Here is a 19,490-nt window from a genome sequence, read left to right as displayed (position 1 = left end):
AGAGAGCTTGGGAGGAGCTGATCATCCAGTTGAGGGTAGTAGAGCGACACTTAGCTAAGTGTACCTAGGAGTTGGAAGAGGAAGTGGCACGGGTGGCTATCAAAGTCAGCTTCACTAAGGAGATAATATTGTGTTAGCAGAGGCTGCAAATGCAACGTGGTTTGGAGACTAGTTTGGTGTAGGCACAAAACAAATGTGAAAGTAGTGTGGCAGAAACAGATCTATTTTGTTGTAGTTAGTCATTTAATGTATTCCGTTTTGTTAATCTGTCTCAGATATTTTGTAATTGTCGTTTGGAGACAACTTTTTTCTTTTGAGGGGATGATGTCGCCGGTAAATATTGTGTAGCCGACAGGTTGATATCATTAGTAAATATTGTGTAGCCGATGGGTTGATGTCGTTAGTAAATATTGTGTAGCCAACGGGTTGATGTTGTCAGTAATTGTTATGTAGCTGATGGGCCCCTTCGGGAAGGTTCTTCGAAATGGTATATGTACAACTTTGGATTATCATTGTAATCATCATTATAAGCATTATGTAATCCCTTTGGCATATATGTGAATAATAAAAGGAGTATTGCTGTTACATGTTCTTGTTTATTGTCTGTATGCATTAATTTATTTACCCCATATGGTAAACAACAATCACTATGAGTATTTGGTCATGTTTGAATTGACAAATGTGATGCAGAGCCACACCTTGGAAAACTCAGGAGGAATCAGACACTCAACTGAGTTGCATCAAGGGGCATCTACAACTTTCAGGATCACACACTAAAATCCAACATCACAATGTATTAATTGAGTTTCTTCATACACATTAAAAATGCATATACTCTCTAAATCCATTCTATATACTTTTCCATCCACTTAATCCATTAAACAAAAGTTTTAAAACAAATTGCCCAGAAAGTACATTCTTGCTGCCTCCTGGATAGACCTGCACTCAAACATGAATAACTTTTGAACCAAAAAAGATTTACTCAATCCAACCGTTGAGATTTGGCATAACTAGGTTTCAAACAACATATAAAAATTTGAGAAAAATCTAACGGTTCAAACTTGAGATATTGACCATGCATCAGAGTACATTTTTCTGCAAAATATTGCTTCTTGCTGTCTCTAGATAGGCCTGCACTCAGACATGAATAAATTTTGAACCAGATCAAAACTCTTCGATCGCTTTGGTGAAGATGGGCGTAATTAGGCCTATAACAACATATCCAAAGCTCATCAAAATCCAACGGTGCATTTGGGAGATATTACAAACGCACTGAGAGTGATTTCTGCAAACATACCGAACCCAAAAATAAAAACTTGTCTTCTTCCTCTCTCTTCCTCTCTAAAAACTGACTCCCTAAATAAGGAATATGAAACGTCCCTATCCAAGAATAGGAGATTGTTTCAAAAATTATGAATATTCCTGCTGCCAACTATCTGTCCTTTTTTAGGATATGATTAGATTCTTAAATCATTGCACACTACTAACTCCACTAAAACAAACACACATGGTCCTAAGTGGCTATATTTGGAGAGTTTATCATTTCACTCCTCCATTTATGCCACCACATCATAGGACATTATTTTAAAACATAAAACTCTAAACTCACACACACAAACATTTCAAAATTTAGATTTTAAAATCAAAACTTTCTGATATTTGCTTTGTACCCTGCATTTTAGTCATATTGCAAGTTGTCTTCCTGTCGCCACCAAACTTCCTATCGCAGACGTGCTCCTGCACCAAAATGTTCTAACCACTTTCCAATCTTTCTTGAACCACATCTTCAACAAGGAGTTGCATAAGTTTTTGTTGGTATTCTTTGATTGCATATTATTTATAGAAAGATGTACAACATTTGAGGCATTTGCACGAGGTATTAGGGATTATGGATTCATAGTCATTGTTTGCGAAGGGGTCCAAATGTGACTTTGTGATGAACGCGATCTTATACTTGGGTCATGTCATTAGTACCCGAAGGGTTCAAGTGCATTAGGAGAAGATTCAAGTGATTCTAGTTTGGTGCACATGTTGGGTACTTGAAGAGCTGGGTGGACTCTTTGGATTACGTTGTTATTACAGGAGGTTTGTGATGGGGCTTTCATAGCTAGGAGCACCATTGGCAGATCTCACGAAGAAGGGACCATTTCATAGCACTACGGAGATGTAACGAACCTTTGTCAAATTGAAGGAGGTCATGAGTACGTGTCCATTCTTGCATTGCCAAATTTTGCTAGACCCTTTGTCCTTGAGTGCAAGGCATCAAGTAAGGCATTTGAGTGGTGCTATTGTAGGATCATCACCCCATTGCTTTTGAGAGCTAGAAGCTCTAAGGAGCCAAATGATTTTACTTGATTTATGACAAGATGCTCGACATCATGCATATGGTGGCCAAGTATCAACAATAATTTGTCGGAGCAAGATTTGTTGCGAGTACTGGCTAGAATAGTTTGAGATATTTCTTGGAGCGGGACTTGAATGAGGGGCAACAATAATGGGTGAGTAAAACCCAAGAATATGACTTTGATATCGAGTATGTGAAGAGGAAGACAAATGTGGTGGTTGATGCATTTTCTAGGAGACCCACCATATTTTCACTGTCACATAGTTCAGCATATTGGAAGGCTCATTTGTTGGTAAAGTACTTAACAAACACTTTTTCTTGCTAGTTGACGGATGCTTAGATACATGATGATGTTATTTACTGCGAGCATAGGATCTATCTACAACAACCAAAGATGAAGGGGAAGATCTTGAGGGAGGTTCACGACCCACCCTTGGTATGGCACCCTAGATACCTAAAGACTTACAGGAAAATTTATGAGAGGCTCGCTTGGAAGGACCTCAAGGATGACGTGCTAAAATATGTTAAGGAGTGTGCCACTTATGAACAAAATAAATTTGAGCATACTTTTTCAGCAAGGTTTTCCAGCCTTTGCTGATTTCGATTACCAAATTTGCTCAGTTTTTTGCCATTTCCATGGAGTTTCGAGCAGTCCATGTGACATAGTTATTCTTTTGAGAGGTGTTTTGTGTGCATGGCCTTCCATGGAACGTAGTCAATGATAGAGATAGCCACTTCCTTAGTGCCTTTTGGATGGAACTTTTTTTATTTGTAGGTAACATAGTTATCACCTAGTATGAGCTACCACCCTCCAGACAGATGGTCAATTTGAGATAGTGAACAAGTGTTGGGAGGGCTACTTGAGGAACTGCATAACATTGGAATAGAAAGCATGGATCAGTTGGCTCGATTTGGGAGAGCACTGCTACAAGACTATCTATCATATTTCCATAAGTATGACACCTTTCAAGGCATTTTATTGATATGGGGCTGCATCGGTTGTTTATCTAGTATGAGGAGATGGTCCAACACTGAGGGCCAAAGAGTGGTTGTAGGAGAGTTTGGATATCCTTTGGTCTCTAAAGGATAACCTATAGTAGGTCCAGAAACCACTTCAAACATCCAAATATTATTTACTTGTACTTCAAGTTATATTTTATATAAATCGGTTGAAGAGATTGAATGTACTGTCCCTAGATAGGGATATGTCCAAACTTAGTTTCTTATATTTCACTATTTGATCATCATGATTCGAATGATTAGTGAAGATAATTATACTGTCTGCTTTTTTACGAGGCCTAATCCAATCATTATATAAACAAATGGTATAATTTATACATATGTTAATATAATTCAAAGCTACTTATGTCTTCCTTATGAGGAATGGCAAAGTCTCCTATTTTATTTGTACATAGACTACTATCATCATTCTGACCATATTGTAGTGTTTTGATCTATCTGATTTGTATCGTTGGCCTATTCTTCTTGATGGGTCTCTTAATCCAGTTAATGTATGTCGAATGACATCTTTCTTATTCCAATTATTGATGGATGCTGATCTTCTCTTGTGTTGATAAATTTGACGTGATTATCATTTTCTGCTCTTTTTGGCCATATTGCTTAATCGATACCTTCTTGGGAAAGATATTGTCAACAACTTTTGGATGTTCTTTTCACACCACTGTAATAATGATCACTGTCTTCTATTGCTTGCTAATTCTTCCCTATTTGCTGACTTGTAACACCCAAATGCTGAATCCTCAGGTGCCTATCATAAGTGATGTCTTTCATTAAATATTACTGTGTTGCAAGATCATTTCTATGGTAGATTGAAATCAATTTTCTCTATGCAAGATCATTTCTATGGTAGATTGAAATATTAAATGTTCTAGAATACTTGATAATATATATGCAAGATCATTTCTATGGTAGATTGAAATCAATTTTCTCTTTTTCAACATAGCTGCTGATTTTAAAAGTTTTTAGATTGAATAACTATTACTTATCTTCTCCTGTGCACTGCTGTTCATCCATGTTGTCCGACTTTTGTGCCATTTTATGTGCCATGTAAAATATACTTCCATTTATGCTGGTGTTGACCTAGATATGTATTAAAAATCCTTCCGCCGCCCTCTCCTGTTGATCCATTTCCGCTGGCCATTTATATGTCTGTGTAAGTAGCTAATGGTCACCACTAATCATTGAGTCATTCAGTTTGGTTTTTAGTATATTTTTATGTGGTTTATTTTATTACATTATTAGCTTATTAATTTATTCATTTACTTTAACACCATTTTTAACTATCTTCATATTAATAAATATTATATATTCTAAGATTATCTTATGATTATGATATTATAATAATACTTTTATTGTTTGTCATAAGTATATTTATTAATTATTATCATTATTTATTAAATATTTGTTTCATCCTTATTTATGATTATCATGAAATATTATCATACTTTTTTTAACAATTGATTATATTGATCAATATATCTATTATATGTTATTAGTTTCTTATTATATTAATAATAAATCATAATAAATTATATTATAATTTATTCTATTATTTATTATAAAATATTATAAACATGGGGACATGACATTGAAGTGAACAAGTTGGGAGTTTCAACATGCAAAATTAGGTTAGAATTCCCAAGATCTTGGGATTTCCGCCCAAGAAAAATCTTAAACTTCTAAAACTTTCTGCCATGGTCTAGGAAGTGGTGATGCAAGTTGGATTTGATGACAAAGTGAATAAACAAATGAGGATGAAACCCAAAGTGAGGACAAGGTTTTGATGGCAAACATGCATGGGAAAGGAGAATGGTGGGAGTCTTAACTAGCCAAGTAGGGGTTGGAATTCCCAAGATCTTGGGAATTCTACCCAAGTCTGATCCCCACCTCTAAATCTCCGCCACCAACTCTCTTAGGAGGAATTTCTCACCTCTTGGGAATTTCATTCCAAACTTTAGCCAAATAAATGGCTTCAAGTGAAAGTTAAGTGCCAAATGAATGAGGAAAAATGAAGTCAAGGAGAAGAGGATAGAATCCACCAAGCTTGAAGAAAAAAGGATGAAATCTAAAAAAGAAAATGAACTAAATCTCCTTTGAGCCAACTTGAACTGTAAAAAGCAGATTGAAATCCCTGATGAATGAACCTTGAGAGCATTCCAAAACATGAGCATGAACTTAGAATGGTGAAATGGACATGCAAGATATGGGTCGGAATTCCCAAGGTCTCATAAATTCCACCCTTAAAAAATCCCCAATTCTCCAAAACTCCGGGCTACCTAAACAAGATTTTGATAACTATTTCAGTGAAAAATGATTTTAAAGAGGTTGATGAAAATAGAATTCTAAAGAGCAAGTTTGTAAATAAATGAAGAGGGAATCAAGTTTAAAATCATGTTGGAAATCCCAAGATCTTGGGATTTCTGCCATGGGAATGCAATGCACTTCAAGGTGAAGCTAGATTGGAGTCCCTTGCGTGGACTTGAAATGATGGAGAATGGCAAAGTTAATCAAAATTTCAGAGGAGAAGCAATGTGTGAATAAGCCCTCAAGGGTGAAATTTTCCAAAACTTTAGAATTCCATTGTTAACATCCCAAAATCTCCGCTATGAACCCTCCTGGGTGGAACTTCTACTCCTTCCCAACATCCTTCAATTTTTGCTATCTCTCCAAGGTGAAATGCAATGAGATTAAGGTGGGAAATGAAAGTTGCAAATCTACATAAATTTTTTGGAGTGCGAGAAGTTGATCAAATGTGCAAATAAATACGATGGATAAGACTTTAGAAAGGGCTGGAATTACTCCAAAATTGGGAATTTCATTGCCAACTCCACCAAATCTCCACCATATAAGCTCTTGGTTGAAATTTTTACAAACTTGGGAGTTTCATTCCCAACGCCCCAAAATCTCCACACTTAACATGAAAGGGCGTCAATTCAGAGAAAAATCAAATGGAGTTTGAGAGAAAATAAAAAAGAAAATGAAAATCTGATTTCATACAGGGCTGGGCGACTTGGATTAAATGATAAATCTCAAATTAATTTGTTTTTGGCAATGGAGAAAGTCAGCCTTTGATGGGAATTTTAATTATTTAAACAAATTCATTAGCCAAATAAAGACAGCAATTCCTCAATACATAAAGCCAGCAATTTTTAGTGATGACATGGGCAAACTCGATGAACCTCCAAACGATAAATATCTGATTTATTCGGACTTTGCAAAAGGGAACTGATCCAGGCTTAAAAACAAAGAAAATCAGAACTAAAGGATAGAAATCAGGGTTGAAACAAGAAAAAAAGACCTTAGGAAAGTCAAATTCTTGATCAAATTGCTTTAGTAGAGGGAAAAGTTGATCCAGATGCAATTTCATGTAAGCTTTCAGACTTCCTTTACTTCGTTTATATCCATTGTTTTGTGAGATTAATAAAACTTTTCCCTCTTTTGCAAGGTGATTGTTGAATGGGAAACTTCGACAGCGAAAGATGGTGGTAAGGTCAAGCTCAAGACTTCAAACAAGGAGGTGTTTTGAGATCAAGAAGGAAAGGCAAAGGTTTTCAAGATTAAGATGAAGTTTAAGACAAAGAACAATGAGAAAGAAAGAACAAATTTGCAAGCCTACAAGTGAATTTCTTTTGTCAAAACTTGAATTTCCTTCTGTAAACCAAGTTCATTTTGAAAGATCCAACTATTCAAGAAGGTCATGCCCAAGAAAGATCAAGATTATTAAACCAACAAATGCAATGAGAAAACTTCCAAATTTGAGAAGATGAAACAATTTGGGAATAATGTCAAAGGCTTGATAATGTTGTGAGTATAAAGAGATATTTCTCATAACCAAAGAATTGATCAAGTCTACTTTACAAGGAAGTTGAGGTTACACCCACTTGTCTTCAACAAATCAGAAGGTTCTAGTTACACATGTTCAAGCACATTCAAATATATTATGCCTAGTGTATGTCTGGAAGGCATCTGGCTCCTCTACCTAATCTATTTTTCATTGGTTCTCAAAAGTGTTGTAATTTTCACATTGGCCCATAAGGTAGTGCCTTCATGTATTTGGTCTTTGTTGTTCGTAATTTTGAACTTAAATTAAGACAATAGTACAGAATTATTTTGTCAAATTTTTAGTTTTCCTCTTTAAGATATGTGTTTTGAGATTAGTTCTTGAAGGCAACGAGTCATACCTTGCTTTGGCCTTAGTTTTTTATCTTTTGGGTCAATTTTCAAGTTTTTCTTAGTTGTTTTGGCGATTTCGAGTTTTATTTACCTGAATGTAAGTACTTGATTTGTGAAAATCTTGAACTTGTGAGTGCTTTTTCTTGTTTGTTTTGATCGTTTTGATCTCTCTTTTGTGTCATGGATCTTTCATCTTTTTTCGTTTTGAAGTCTTGAGTCATCAAACACAAGTTATGTGTTGAAGGCATGTAGTTTATTCAAGGGAAAATGAAGCTTATAATACTTGCTATCAAGATTTTAAATCCCGATTGCAAGTGTTATTCTTTTCCTATAATACTTGCTGTTGAGATTTTAAACCCTGATTGTGCATGTTATTCTTTTCCTACGATACTGGCTGCCAGGATGATAAATCCTGATTTTGAGTGTTATTCTTTTCCTTTTATACTTTCTGTTGGGATTTTAAATCCCAATTGGAGGCGTTATTGTTTTCCTTATATTCCTAAACAGATTGCTTGCAAAATGAGTCCGAACATCCAACATATCTTCTGGGCATGATTTCTGAGACACATTTCAAGTCAATAACAAATGTCATTGCGTTTCTAAATCCCAATGACATTTGTCGTGCTTGCTTTTTATGAAAAACATTATTATGCTTGATAACTTAATTTGCAATCAGGCTATTATTTTTCGATTGCAAGTAAGGGATCATTTTAAAGACAAACATATATTCACTATAACATTATGTTATAATTGAGAATCTGAGATATGTTAGCAAGCAACGTTTTGTACTCTAGCAAAGCCACAAATGGGTTTTTGCAAGTTGACTGCAAGTTTTGCTTGCATTTTCTCAACATGCAAAGTGAAGACCAAGTCTTAGATGTGCAAACGTGAGTAGTAGAGTCCCATTAAAGCTCAAACATCTGCATTTCTACCATGTATACCCGTTTTTATCTGCATTTTTGGCTTTGAAGATTGGTTCAAAGCCATGAGATTTTGTTTTTGTTTAAAAGAGGCTTTCACCTCTTTTGGGTGTCTGCATTCTTCTAGTCTTTGGCATCATTGCATTCAGGCATTGGAGTTTAGCATTGGGGTTTTCTTAAAGATTAATATTTCTCCAGATCATTCTTGTTTAGGTATGACATATTCTTGTTTTCGTTGTTCCTTTGTGAGGTTTTGTTTGAAATATGTTGCTGCAATGTAACCAGATGCAACATTTTGCAATTGTTTCCAGTTCTTCCAATTTATTGTTCTTCCCGACCTAGTGTCTCAATTGAGAAAATGATGGTTGCTGAAAGTAACATCCTTTATGAGCAATTCGTATCTTGAAATTCCAAATGTATGGTTTTTCTTTTATGTAATCGGGCTTTTAAAATCTGATCACACATTTAAATTCTCAAACGGAGGGGTATTTCCAAATACTGCTGCAAGTATGAAATTCCTAGATGGTATTCCCATTTGCATTGTAATCCCCAAAACCTGAATTTGACTTTTAAAGTCATTTTCAAAATAAACAGTTGGGTGTTTTTCCCTATCCGCACTCAGGATTTTCAAACCTGAATGCAGATGAGAGCACTTCTAAAATATACATATAATCGGGTTTTTGAATCCCAATTACAAGTAAAAGCTATCCTCTACGATATGTATATGTGCTTGCAATTTGAACTTCCCATTTCTGAGTCCAAATGTGTATGTTTTATCTCCCTGTAGTGCGTATCAAAAATCCCAAAATTCCTCATTGGCCTCATTTTGGAAGTCTATCCCATCCTTTTTCCTTCAAATTTTCTTGTCCCCAAACTTGTTTGTTCTTTATCCTCACGTACATAGCTCCAGATGTGAAAAGTTCTAGCTTGAAAGATTGTGTTATGGATTCTCTAGTGACTAAAGAAGATATCCTTGTGGAATTTTCATTTTGTCTATTGTTGACAAACCACAGAATAAATTGCAAGCATCTAACTACAAGATCATGGGAGTGGAATTGGGGAAGCAAATGCATGCTGGACTTAAAAGTGATGCGCAAGGCTCCATGGCAGTTATGATCAACTATTGACCAAGAAGAATTAGCTGAAGGATGAGAAGGCTCAATTACTAGTGGTGATCCAAAAGATCACTAGAAGATCAAAGCAGTTTAATTCTATTGCTTCTTCCATCTTAGAGGATTCTATCAAACAAGTAGAAAAGGTCGGATAAAAACAAAAAGGTCATAGATGGTTAGGTTGGTTAGATGGTTACTCAAGGGACACAATTGGTAATGAAGGCCTTTAGGGTGCTGACTTGTGATAGATCACTACATCCAAGTTGAATGAAGTCGTTATAGCTTTCAATCGAGATCAAAAAGCTTTAAGAAAGGATGAAGAAGCTTGGAACAAGTTTTCAAAAGTTGATTGGGGTGTGTTATGTGAAATCGGGGGAATTTCCTCTTGGGAAATGTACATTGAATATCAAGAATTAATGGTAAATAAAGGTTAGGTGATCAAGGGGTTAGTGACAAATACGGCGGTGGCTATTGAGACTTGTGAAGAAAAGGAGTGTGTAATTAACAAAAGGTTTGAGGAACTATCATGCAAGCTGATAAATGAGAACTGGGAGCTAATCTTAGAGGACATTGTGGTTTCAGAGCTCTCATTAAATCTCCACCCAGAGCTTGAGGCGGATAATTTTACTCCAAGTTCCTTGAACAAGCTTGCCAGTTTAAAATTTTTGGTGGATCATCTTCAGGCTATACTTGAAGAAAGAAAGAAAGTTATTTCCAAGTGTGTACATACATTCATTAAAATCACTATTGTGGCTCACCTTACAGGTTTACCATATCCTAAAGCAATACGTGAATTCACTTGCTAATTTAAGACTTTCATGGACAATCTCTGAAGGAGATCCTGAAGTGTTTTGTGACTCTTAACACATTTTCTATTCTTTCTTGGAGCAATTGTTCTTTTTCTTCTTGACACATGTAAATGAAAACCCATTTTTTATTTGCAAGTTGCCTTCTCATCTATAAAGTTATTGCATGCAATCAAATTGTAGGTCAAGTGCATTAGGACTTGCAGTTTGAATAAGGAAAAGTTAGTTATAGAATATGTCCAAGTTTGTTGGGTTTCTCCCATCTTTTTGTCTTATCTCCTCACCTATATATAGGAGCGAGCTTCATTGTAAAAACCATTTTTTAATGTTATGAAAGTAGACTAAGTTGAAATTCGTTTAAGGTGAAAAGTTGGTTTTATATAGTCCAAATAGCTTCAATGTGAATAAAAGAAGCAAGTTAGTTCAAAGTTTGCATTAGGGAGCTTGTGAGCTGCTCGTGAACTCTTATGTTACATAAGTAATTCAATCTTGAGTTCATTGGATAATATTATTCCTGCTTTCATAATTTCACTAGTGCTTGATTTGCATATCTCGTAGACTTTGTGTTACAATAGCAACACTGAGATAGTTTATAGTGGCTTTGAGATATGAAGAACCAAGTGACCCTGGGTATACAACTAAGGACTTTGAGCTATATTGTATACTAAAATTGATAGTTTATCTTTTGGACACAACTGCCTAAACTTTGAGTATTTATAACTGCTTCATTTGGAAGAAAATTGTTATACTCCTGATTGCTTTTACATCAACCAGAAGGCTATCGATATTACTCTAGCAATAAGCTCTTTTTGGTGCAACTTTATTTTGGTGCTTCAAAAAATATTTGTAAATCGTTCCAAAAGGAAGAAGAATTGATAGTGAGTACCACCTTTTTTTTGTGAATTCCAATTAAGTCCTTATTGAGCCACATAAGGTAACAAGGGAGTCTCCCCTATTATTGAGAGGAGAGATAAAGCTCATTAAGGTTGCCTAAAGTTATGAACTTTGTAAGTTGTTGTCAAAGTGTCTTATAAATGTTTTAGCCAACAGTCTTCATGGTGAATTATTTGAGTTTCTTTGGAGTATTGCATGATTTCTATAGTTCCTCACTTAGAGTAGGATTTCTTTTAATGTTGATTAAAAGTAGTGTTTAGTTGAATAGAAGATATTTTGGACGCATCTTTGGTGAGCTCGCTTAAACTAATTAACCACTAGCTGCCTGCTAATTGTAAGTATCCCTTGCATGGTCGAATGACATAAAATCACAAGCTTGACTTCGATTAATTGTTACACATTGATATTCATCATTGTATGGTGTTAATGGAATTGTGATAGTCTGAACATCTTACAGTTGTCTTAGGAGATTGCACTAGCTTGGTTGATGTTGACTAAACTAAGTCTAGTAGAGTCACAAGGACATTTACATTTTCTTCTATTCTTGGAGTGGAGTAGACTTGTTGTCCTGCATTTTGTCACCACAAAATGCAGGTAACAGTACAAAACTTTTTCAAATTAGTTTCATATTTCTTTAAGCTTATTTCATTATTTAATTAGTTTATATTGGTCAATCAAATGACACCGATTGATATAATGAATCTTTTAGTGAAGGCTTTCGTCAAGTTTTTTTCATTTTTCTATTTGTCGAGCCTATGCTTGATTTTTGAGGCCTTCATCGTCCTTTTCTTTGCTTTTGAGTTTGTGTTTGCTTGTTTTTAATCCTTTGGTTTTGCTCATGTCAAGCCTTTCGTTTTTCCCTTCGATTCGGTCTAACCTAGAGGTCAATAAGAGTTGTCAATCAAGAGACATGGCCATTTTAGTGCCCAAGAAATGGACCTTTTCGATGCAATAGCACGAATTAAAAATATCAGGTTATATTTCTAATTTGACATTCACTTTTTGAAAAATATAACTTAAAATCACTTTATGTTATGTTTTTAAGTTACTTTATCTTTTCAGTTTTCTTAGAGTAACTATAGTGCACTTTATGTTATATTTTCAAGTTGAGTTACTTTTTGATTTTTCACTTAAGTGACTATATTAACTATATAGTTCAATTTAGTTTTTAGCATTTAAATCAAATGCTCTAGTAAATATTACTTTTTAAATGATATTTACATGTTATATTGTTATTATGATATGTAAATATAATTTATGTCCCACTTAAGTAATATTTTAATGAATTTAAATTAACATGTGCTAAATCAAATCACTTGTAGTCATCAAAAGTGGACATTTTATGTGTCATTACATGTAAAATCCAACAAAAGTGGACCTTTTTGATGTCATTACATCAAAAGATTATCATGTAAGTGGATCTTTTTGATGTCATTGCATCAAAAGGTAAGTTTTTATGTCTTTGCATCTAAAATGTGAGATGTAACTTAAAATATGTAATAACACCCAAAAGGTCCGATTTTGATGACTTACACATTTTAAAACATGCAATTGACCCAAAAAGGTCCGATTTTAACCAAAAACATGTTTTAATATGTGCAATGACCTCCAAAAAGTCCGATTTTGAAGAAGAACATGTCTTTGCCCTCCAAGAACCCGATTTTGGAGATTGTGACAGATTTACTTGATGGTTTTGCATGAGATTTTCTCCAATAGAGTCGTTTTTGCTTGGCAATGGATTTTCTAACATCAAAAATGGATTTATCTTGCTAAAAAACATTTTTCCAAGCTCCCATCTAAGGCACGTTTTTGGAGAAATCAGCAAATAAATCCATTTTTGCTCCATGTTTTGACTTCAAAGCAAATCAATTTGGCTTCTTTTTGGGATTGCATTACATATTGATACATATTTTGGTGTTTACAAGCCAAAACGTTTTTGTTTCATGCCTTTTATGAATCACGTTTTAACTTAAAAACACCCAGAAAATTGGGGTTTTTATCCACTTTTTGTATTTTGGATTCACGTTTTTGCATTTTGATCCATGTATATACATTTGAGGAAGTTGTTTTTGCATTTCCAAGTCAAAAATGACTAAAAAATATGCATTTTTTGGCCACGTTTTTGCAAAAACGGCCCAGATTTTTGCATAAAAAAGTCATGTTTTTTTTCAAAAAACTCAAAAAAATGCATTTCCAGCACATACTTTTGATCAAGAGGGATTTTTTTGAGTTTTAAATGCATGATATTGTCTGTGGAGACCATATATTTGGCACTTTCATGTTAGATTCGACCCTTCATTGCTCATTAATTTTTGTTAAATGCAAGTGCGGAAAAAGTCAAAAAGTTGTTTAAAAGTCCGAATTTGAGGGAGAATTGGTTTTCAAGTCTATAAAACTTGCTATTTTGGCTCTTTAGCCTCCAAGCAAGTGGACATTTTCAAACTTGCTTATCAATTCATGCTTATCTTGCTATTTCCATGCATATTTTAGCGTGAAATTGCACATTTGTCCATATATATGCCATGAAAAGTGCATTTTGCCTTTAAAAATGATGAAAACTCTCATTTTCACACTTTTGGAATTTTCCCAAACTCCAAATTTGAAATTGCATGTTGAAGTGCATTGCATCTTGACATGTCTGAGTCTTTTGCCAAAGGCATGTGTTTGTTTTGTGCTTGTTTTTGTGTTTTGCTTGTTTGCATTTTGGTTTTTTCACCATTTTGGAAGAAATTGCAAGTTCTTTCCCAAGAACTTGAGCACGTTTCACTTCAATCCACTTCCCATTTTATGCAAAAGCATTATCACATTCCACTTCCATTTTCCATGCTACAATTCTTCACATCTCATCCAACAAATGCGATTACATGTTTTTCATCTCATTCACCATCCGCACATGCATGTAATCCCATTTTCCATTTCCATCCCTCCATATGCATTCGCTCCTCCATGAGCAAATACATGTTTCCGCATCTTTCCATGCTTTGTGCCTCATCCTCCATTCACATTTTCATATAAAGTGCGTCTTCCATCTGCCTTTGCATTCCATCTCATGCTTCCATCCCTTGTTACATGTTGCATTTACATGTAATCCATTTTCCATGCAATGACATCTTGAAAGCTTAAGTCACATTTTGGAAATCGGCAATCTTCATTTGCACGCATTCCCATGCGCCAAGCAATTTACTTAAAAAAAAAGAAGTAAAAGTGCTGATGGAAAGCTTTTACGAGTTTATATGCGGACATCGTCAAGAAGGTTTTCAAAGTGTCAAAGACTCCAGTTTGTGCTGATCTACAAAGGAGAATTCATGATAACTTGAGCGGGAAAAGCTGGATCACATCAAGTTTCCACATGACAATGGACAATTCATCACAGTTAGAGGTTATCAAAAGACGCAACGCTATGGTTATCAAAGTGAATGCAGCGGTACAAAGTACAAGAACTTGCAATCTTGTTATAATCTGGGATAGCATCACCAAGTACAAGGCCTTTTAGGACAATCCCTAGGATTTTTTCAATTCTCTTCCGTCTTCTTTCTTCTTCTTTCAGGTTTGTAATTGAAGAGGATGTATTACATGAAGATGTGTAATTACATGTAATGCGAGTTACATGTGTATGTAAAAGATCTAATGCGAGTTGCATGTAACCCTATATTTTCTCTTGTAGTTAGACTAGGTCAAAGTTGTTGAGTTGCTCCCACTTTTTCCTCCACCTTTCTCTCAACTCCTGTGCCTATATAAAGGAGTGCCCCCTCATTGTAAAAATCATCTTTTGTTGTATGCAAGAAAGCTCTATCACATTTGTGCAAGCATAACTTTGATTGTGTAGTACAAAGTTGGGAGAAAAGTGAATAAAAGAAGCAATTGGATTCAAAGCTTTGAGTGGAAGCAATTGTGATAGAGCAAATTAGAAGCTTTGACTGTAATTTGTGCCTATTTTCTTGATTCATGTTATTATTGTGTGTTCAATAAAAGAGCATAGTGATTTAAGAAGCAATCGGTGCTGAAGCTTTGACTGGGAGCGGTTGTGGAAATATATAGCTAGAAGCTTTGTTTGTAGTTTATACTTCTTTCTTAATTCGTAAAATAATTAAGTATTCTTACTTTTAGGAGTCTTTGTGCCTTAATTGTAAAGCTTTTCATATAGAAGTACGACCGGACTTAGAGCCAAGCCGGTACATTTATAGCTAGCTTTTGAGTTAGTGAAGGTTTATCGGTATCACTGTTTCAAGCTCTTGATAGAAGTGTAGTTAGAGATTCATCTTGCCCATTACTTGCTCCACGAGTAAGTGGATTCTTTCTTGAAAGTTAAGAAGAAAGGATATTGGTAACACCCATTTTATAAAATCTCTCGACTTCTTGCTTACCTTGAGTTGATCCAAGGAATGGTGAGAAGGGGGAGCCTTATCTTTAAGGTAGGAGAGACTTTGTCTCACACGCGGTGGTTGGTCATCCTATTTTGCGACTGGATTTTTACCCAAAATTGTCGGTTGCAAAATATCCACCCAACAAGACTCTCCAAACCCTTGTATTTTAGTTTGTTGGGAGTAGTTAAAGTCAAGTTGATGACCATTGAATGAACAACATAAGTCCCTTTGTGATAAGTTGATAACCAACAAATTACATCATAAAAATTAGTGAAAGCGCACTATAAAGAAGGAACCTTGGGGTTGCCTCATTTGATCACACAAGCCATTTATATTGTTTAACATATGAGCATCCTTATTCAAGAGAGAGTTAGAGATTTGGTGTTCCATCTCAAAATACTACGTATTCAATTTTGCATGTTTTAGTGGAACAAAACTCACATCGACACTATAATTATTAATTTAATTATAAAATAAAAGTATAAAATTTTAACTAGCAATTAAAAGTAGGCGATATTTTCCATAGCAATTTAAATTGTGATATTTCTATTAGGATTTAACTATAAATTTTGTTGGCCTATTGTAACCTTCTGAATACTTGTTGGAGTCTTGTATAAGGAGGTGGTTAGCATTGTAGGGAAACATTGTGATGTTATCAATTTATTGTGTAGTTTCCATTCTTGTTTCGGAGGTGCAAGACCCTCCTTAGTTTGGCGATTGCAATTTTGATGGGAGTCACTCACTCTAATCTGCTTGTCTATCCAAATTTGTAAAATCTTCAATTAAAGACAAATTTAATATAATTTGAGATATATCTTTATAATTTGAAAATACAAATACTCTATTCTTAGGAATTTCAGGCATGTCGCAAATTATCCCAATACTAGGGTTAGCCCTTGAGGGATGTTGCATGTAGTCTATTTCATGCGACTGTTACACAGTAAATCTACCATTTGAGAATGACCTTAGTATTAGAGAAAGTAATGGAATTTTTTGTATAACAAATAAAATAAAATAAATAAATTCAATTGATTATGATGTGTTTAATGATTCCATAACACAAATAGCCATAATTGGAAACTATTATGATAATAGGTCAGGTTTATAAAAAGGAATCATTACAGTTTTGTAACTATAGTCATAGTAGTTCTAGTGAGTAGATGACTCTCGAATACTAACAAAATTCTGTGACTTGGAATATTGGTTGGGGTTACATTACCAAGCAAATGATTAGCATGGTATCCATCTATCTTGAAAGTCAATGGATCTTGTTTCTCATTCTTTTCCCCTAAGACACAACTCCTTGACTACTTTTCTGTAAAATAGAACATCTATAATAATCAAGAACAATAGTATTTCGACACATGTTTTCAGCTTCTTTATATGGAAGGAGTTGTAGGTGGGAGAGCTTCTTTTGCGACTTCCATTATCTTATGGGGGTGTCTTTGATTTGTTGATGGTTTGCATTTTTGTTTTTTTCCTCAGATTGTGTTATCCTAATTATTTCCGTATACCTTCACACTTCATTATTTTTGACATGTTGAACTTGCTTAATGTTAGGGCTCAGTACAAATTCAGTGGGTATTTGATGTGCTTGGGGGGGGGGGGGGGGGTTGTGAAGAAGGCTATGCTAAGGACAACATAGGCTAGGTTGTTGGGTTTGCCACAGTTGTGGTGCTTGTCAAGATTGTTGCCATGGTTGATTAGGAGGTTGCCACTGCCAGCTTGATAAGAGCTGATTGTATAGTTGGAAATTACTTTCCTATGATTGTGGCATTAGTTTCCATTCTTGTTGATATGGCTATGGTTTTGGAGAGTAGGGGGATACGCTTGAGTACCCCAATAAGGATTAAAAAATATGACGATCAGTAAACATACAGTGATATTGAGGCCTTTGTTGTCATGGTCTCCTTTAAGAAACACAGTAAATCTGGTTCTCGTGTTCTTCCCTCTTAGAAAGAACTACTTGTTAGTAGTCACCATCCTTATCCATGATGCTGGAAATCTATGTTTTCTTGTTTTGGTACTGACCATGAAGGTGCTTCTTTCTCAAAATCTCAGTTTTTGTTATTGCTCATTTGGACTTTGTCTTTTGGTGGGTGGATGCTTGCTATTCCTTGGCCTTCATAGCCATTGATCTGAGTTGTTCTGTTGTTCTTACACAACCCACATATCTTAGATTTTCTATATCTTGGAATTTTTTAATTATAGTTATGAGTTCCAGCTACCTCAAATTTGTAGTTTAATCAATTACGTCTTTGCATCATATTGTTTTATCTGTAAACAAGCTAATGTCAGTATGCTTTACATGATCAGATTTGATGTCTTTGTCTATGCTTAAATATAGGATTGTGGGCAACCAGGATTCACAGTTGGAGAAAGGCGGCGTTTCTCAACTATATTGTTACAGTAAGTTATCATTTTACTTGCAGATTGAAATGCTTTCTTTTCTGTTCATTTCCTTCTTGTTTCCATTTTAATAATTTGTTCACATTCATGTGAAGGGCATTCAATTTTTCATAAAAATTTGAAAGGAGATCAAGTAGAGCAAATTTCTAAATGCTAAAGAAAAATTTAGAATAACTCAGCTAAACTAAATGGGACTTGCTCAAAGAAAATATTCAGCTACTTGATTGAAAGTACTCTCATACAAGATTTATGAGCCACCTATCCGTGGTGGTAAAAAATGGACTGGTTACCATGATCTTCTATGCCCACTAATAGGTGAAGTTGAAAACATAACTATGAAACCAAATCAATAGTCTTATTTATTCGTGCAAAGAGAAATCACCATTGATTTCCATTTTAGTGTAGAAATTTTCTCTTAATATTTGATTGGGAGATCCATTTGAAATGGTCCACTTAGATTTTGAAGATATTTTTTCTTTCTATTGCCTGCTATATTGTAGTTTTTTATGAATTTCTCGTAGACTTTGGCAGTGTCTTCTAGTGAAGGTATATGGTAGTCTACAAAAGAATTATAAGCATTGATCCCAGCATCTCATCTTCAAAATGTGACTGGTCCTATATTTAAAGGTTGTTAGATATGAGCAATTATGTTTGTGGGCAAGCCATAATATCTAGGCAGAGAAGTTGCTCTAATAGCTTGTGTGGCAGAATCAATCATCGTTCACATACTCAAACTTGGAGAATACTTAGTAAGACCAAATTTTTGGACTTGCCAAAAGGTTGACAACAAAAAGTACTAAAACTTCTTATAAAAACACTTTTTTTGGCAAAATATATCAAATGAGTCTAAAAACCAGGACGAAATGTTTTCTATTAAATTTGATTGTTGAATACATATGGATCACAAAATGGCATTATCATGTGAAGGTGGATAGTGAATATAGTGCTAGCTGTTAATAACTATTAAGAACTTATGATGATTGTATTTGAAAATCATCACAATAAATTTTCTAAGGTACTAGGTCCTCCCTTTGATTCACCAGGTCTTGGTCCTGCTTGCACTGGGTTTAGTATCTTGAGGGCTCAAATAGGGTCTAGCCTTGCTGCAGCCAGGGCAAATTTTGTTGCCAGCGACAAAACCCATGGTGACTTTGAGATTTTTTAAATTTTTTTGGAACTCTTTATACTTCTGTTTTTGCCTAAAAAGGTCAACTTGATCCCTCAACTTAATTTTGACCACAAAATACTCTGAAAAGGTGAAACCTATTTCTTTTATGCATTTGTGAATGAAAAACCATACTTTTTGTCTTTATTGCTGAACTTTTGTTTTTCCCTGCCAACATGGAGAGTTGAAGACTGATTGTTTCATGATTTAAGTTGGTTTCTTTGCTATTATGGGGTTTCAAGTTTTGAGAACTTCTTAAGCACATTGAAGAGAGATTTTAACA

General features: G+C 34.8%; 1 protein-coding gene across 1 annotated transcript in view; it reads left to right on the top strand.

Annotated features, from left to right (window-relative positions):
* Positions 1–19,490, top strand: part of LOC149568256 (DNAse I-like superfamily protein) — a 200,121-nt gene that overhangs the window by 122,439 nt on the left and 58,192 nt on the right. The window contains exon 6 of the mRNA XM_089821244.1: positions 17,981–18,042. Coding sequence (XP_089677370.1) covers positions 17,981–18,042 — 62 coding nt within the window. The remainder of the gene's footprint in view (positions 1–17,980; positions 18,043–19,490) is intronic.

Source organism: Cupressus sempervirens, chromosome 3, assembly GCF_028749045.1.
Source record: "Cupressus sempervirens isolate cs-2001-9-10 chromosome 3, ASM2874904v1, whole genome shotgun sequence".
In the NCBI taxonomy this organism is placed as follows: domain Eukaryota; kingdom Viridiplantae; phylum Streptophyta; class Pinopsida; order Cupressales; family Cupressaceae; genus Cupressus; species Cupressus sempervirens.
This window is presented reverse-complemented; position numbering and strand designations above follow the sequence as displayed.